Source organism: Vombatus ursinus, unplaced genomic scaffold (assembly GCF_900497805.2).
Source record: "Vombatus ursinus unplaced genomic scaffold, bare-nosed wombat genome assembly UNPS02007991.1, whole genome shotgun sequence".
Classification (NCBI taxonomy): Eukaryota; Metazoa; Chordata; class Mammalia; order Diprotodontia; family Vombatidae; genus Vombatus; species Vombatus ursinus.
In genome coordinates this window covers 1-3,366 of record NW_020947769.1, presented here as the reverse complement: position 1 = coordinate 3,366, position 3,366 = coordinate 1, and the positions used below count along the sequence as shown (strand labels likewise).

General features: G+C 37.5%; 1 protein-coding gene across 1 annotated transcript; it reads left to right on the top strand.

Annotated features, from left to right (window-relative positions):
• The first annotated feature begins 355 nt into the window (after nt 1-355).
• Nucleotides 356-3,025, top strand: LOC114034112 (chromodomain-helicase-DNA-binding protein 2-like). Its single transcript, XM_027849712.1, has 2 exons — nt 356-451; nt 2,641-3,025. Exons 1-2 carry the CDS (start codon nt 419-421, stop codon nt 2,893-2,895), a joined length of 288 nt encoding a protein of 95 aa, XP_027705513.1. The 5' UTR covers nt 356-418; the 3' UTR covers nt 2,896-3,025.
• The last annotated feature ends 341 nt before the right edge of the window (nt 3,026-3,366 follow it).

The window sequence follows — 3,366 nt, the reverse complement described above, 5'->3', positions numbered from 1 at the left end:
GCCATCTCTGTTTCTGGGGGCAGGTAGGGTTAAAGACTGCCCCCCCCCTTTTCAGATAGGGAAATTGAAACAGAGAATATATGATTTGCTCAAGGTTGCTGAGTAATTGATAGGAATGGACACCAAGTCTCTTGACTTTCTAGTCCAACTCTGTCAGTGATGCTTTGTAAAGTTCAAATCACTTATACAAAATCCTGGAAGAATATTTCTATAACTGTGTGTACCAGTAGATCACACAACTCACAAACTCAGTAGTATGCTCTCTGTATGGCAGGGGTGGTGGAGGTAGGGGTGGGAGGAGGAGAAAAGACTGGTGCTTATTTTTATAATTCTGTTACTGTTTTTTTTTAGGAACCTGTGGATTTTTGTATCCAAGTTCACAGAATTTGATGCTCGGAAACTACACAAATTATACAAAATGGCTCATAAGAAAAGATCTCAGGAGGAGGAGGTAAGATTCTTATTTAATCCTAATCTTAGAAAACAAAAAAAAAAAGCCCTAATCTTAGAAAACAAAAAAAAAAGCCTTTTGCAAGATGCCTTGATTTATTTTTCCCTGGAAAGACTGTGTTGTGTTTCACAATAATATATTGCCCTTCTCTTTCACCCTGCATAGGGGATCTGCAAAATTAAATATTATTAGCTGTAGTACAGCACACAGATCTAATTGTTGTTGTTCAGTCATTTTAGTCCTGTCCTAATCTTTGTGGCCCCATTTAGGGTTTTCTTGGCAAAGATACTAGAATAGTTTGCCATTTCCTTCTCCAGCTGATTTTACAGATGAGGAAGCTGATACAAACAGGATTAAGTGACTTGCCCAGGGTTACATAGCTAGTAAGTGTCTGAGACTAGCTTTGAACTCAGGTCTTCCTGATTCCAGGCCCAGTGCTCCATCCATTGTGCCACCTACCTGCCCCACTGGTCTAATGCAGGGGTGGAAAATGTGTGGCCTCGAGGCCGCATGTGGCCCTCTAAGTCCTCAAGTGCCGCCCTTTGACTGAATCCAAACTTCACAGAACAAATCCGCTTAATAAAAGGATTTGCTCTGTAAAACTTGGAGTTGGTCAAAAGGCTGCATCCATGGACCTAGAAGGCCACCCCACTCCTGGTCTAATGCAGTGTCAAGTGCATAAAAAAACAACAATCTTAAACCTCTACGAAGTGATTGTACCTCTTTAGCCATTATCCTGAAATAATCAAGTAGTCTTCTTACTTACATGTGATGTGTATGTGCACAGTGCCTAGCACAAAATATGCTTGACTAATTCTTGTTGACTTCACTTTTATAATAAACAAAAATTTTGAGATACTCAATTTGGTCAGAGTGTACATTTATTACCTGATGATCAGAGTCTAAGAAGGATAAAGCCTAAATACGTGTCTAAGAGAATATTTCCTATTATTCTCTGGGCTGTACTCAGTTCCCTTCTGCTTGTGCATAGGGTCCCTCTTACTCCATTATTTAGGAGACAGTATAGGTGTGGGTATGAAGAAGATTCCTCTGTTTTTCCTTTGTGGCAATGAAGAGAATTAAAATTGAATTGAAATAATTGCTCCTGCCAAAGGTATGTTCCTTGGAGAAACATGCCTATTTGTGGGGGGTAAGGTGATCTGCTGGATAAAGCCCAAGTAAGTAAAACCATTTAGTCAAGTCTTCTCAAAGGAAACACTAGCTATTTATTCAGCACTAAGTTAGGTATTGTAATCTACGGAGCACTGAAAAACAATATAACAAGTATTACATTTTGTAGTACAAATAAATATTATAGCAATTTTGAGGAAAGGAAAACTCATAGTGAACTAGAGTTGTCAAGGAAAGCTTCTTGGAGGGAGTAGGACTTTGGGTTATGTTACAGTGTTATCAGATTTAGAGCTAGAAGAGATCTTAGAGGTCAGCCACTTAGAGTACAGCCACAAAGATGAAAGAAGTTAAAGGAATTTCCCACAGTCACAAGAAAGTAAGTAGCAGAGCTGGGATTCAAACCCAGGTCTTCTGACTATAAATCCATTGCTCTTTCCAAAAAATAGCCATTCAAAACCAACTGCAATATTAATATACTTTGAAAAAAGGGGGATTTTAGTAATATAGACATCAAAAGTTGATGAAATAGACAATACAGAAAGTAATGAACTCATTACAATAGGTACTTATGAGTTTTAAAGTTCACTTTGTTAATTTACTTTGATAACTCTGAAAGGTAGAGAGAGGCAGGTTAGTTAGTTCCTGCTTGGTACACAGAGACTCTCTTTATTTTGCTTAGTTTAATAGGGATAGTAGTCCTTAGGATTTTAAATGGCTCTTAATGGTTTTTCTCTAACTTCCATAAGTTACCCAACCAATCTAAATGTAGGAATTCATGGATTTTTTCATCTGTTGTTATAGCAGATATGAACCATTGGAGTTATCCTTGCAGGAATGGATCAGAATTATGTTGGCGTATGTATTACTATTAGAGTGGCAGGTCTGACTTAAAATGAGGTATATGGGGTTTATACATTTCTTGCTACACCACAGTGTATAAATTACTTACATCATACTTATATGTATGATAATGAGTGGGCAAAATTCAATCAGACCAGTATAATTAAATCAATGCTCTCTCTTAATTCTTGAAGGTTTTCTATTTTATACCCTTTCAGGAGCAAAAGAAGAAAGACGACATGTCTGGCAGTAAAAAACCATTTCGTCCAGAACCTTCAGGCTCGAGCCGGGATTCTTTGATGTCTCAGTCTCATACACCTCACAACCTTCACCCTCAGAAGCTTCATTTGCCTCCTTCCCATGGACCACAGATGCATGGGCACCAGCGAGATAACTATGGTCACCCCAACAAGAGACATTTCAGCAATGCAGGTAGGTCCTTCAATATAGTTTTAGAACAGATGCCAAATTAAGAATTATTTCCATTCTTTAATGTCAGCAACTGAATCTTTGCTATACATTCTTCTACAGTGCTTTGAAAGTCAGAAAACTACTCCCTTATAAAGTTTTCACAGGAATTTGTTCCATAATAATTCTAGACATTACAGAGTTTTTCCTGATATTCAGTCGGTATCAGGTTCTTCATTAAATTTAGTTTTTGGAGCATCTGGAGGAATTTATCTGCTTACTAAGTGGATAAATTACTAATTTACTAAGGAAATGGGAATAGTCTGTTTCTTTCCTCTAAACTTTGTACTCATCACTCCCTTCCTTCTAGTACCCTTTCTTTTTTTTTACTAATTGGTAAATCCCTTTTATCTCCCCTAAGTGGTGAGCTCAAGAGGAAAGCCAAAGTGGCTTGATTTATTATGATGCTTAATGATACTACTACTACTATACTACTACTACTACTACTACTACTACTACTACTACTACTACTACTA

Excerpts from the sequence above, each read along its gene's own strand:
- LOC114034112 (XM_027849712.1), top strand. The coding sequence starts at position 419 with ATGGCTCATAAGAAAAGATCTCAGGAGGAGGAG. Across the intron at positions 452-2,640 it reads AAAGATCTCAGGAGGAGGAG|GAGCAAAAGAAGAAAGACGA; the intron begins GTAAGATTCTTA and ends ATACCCTTTCAG.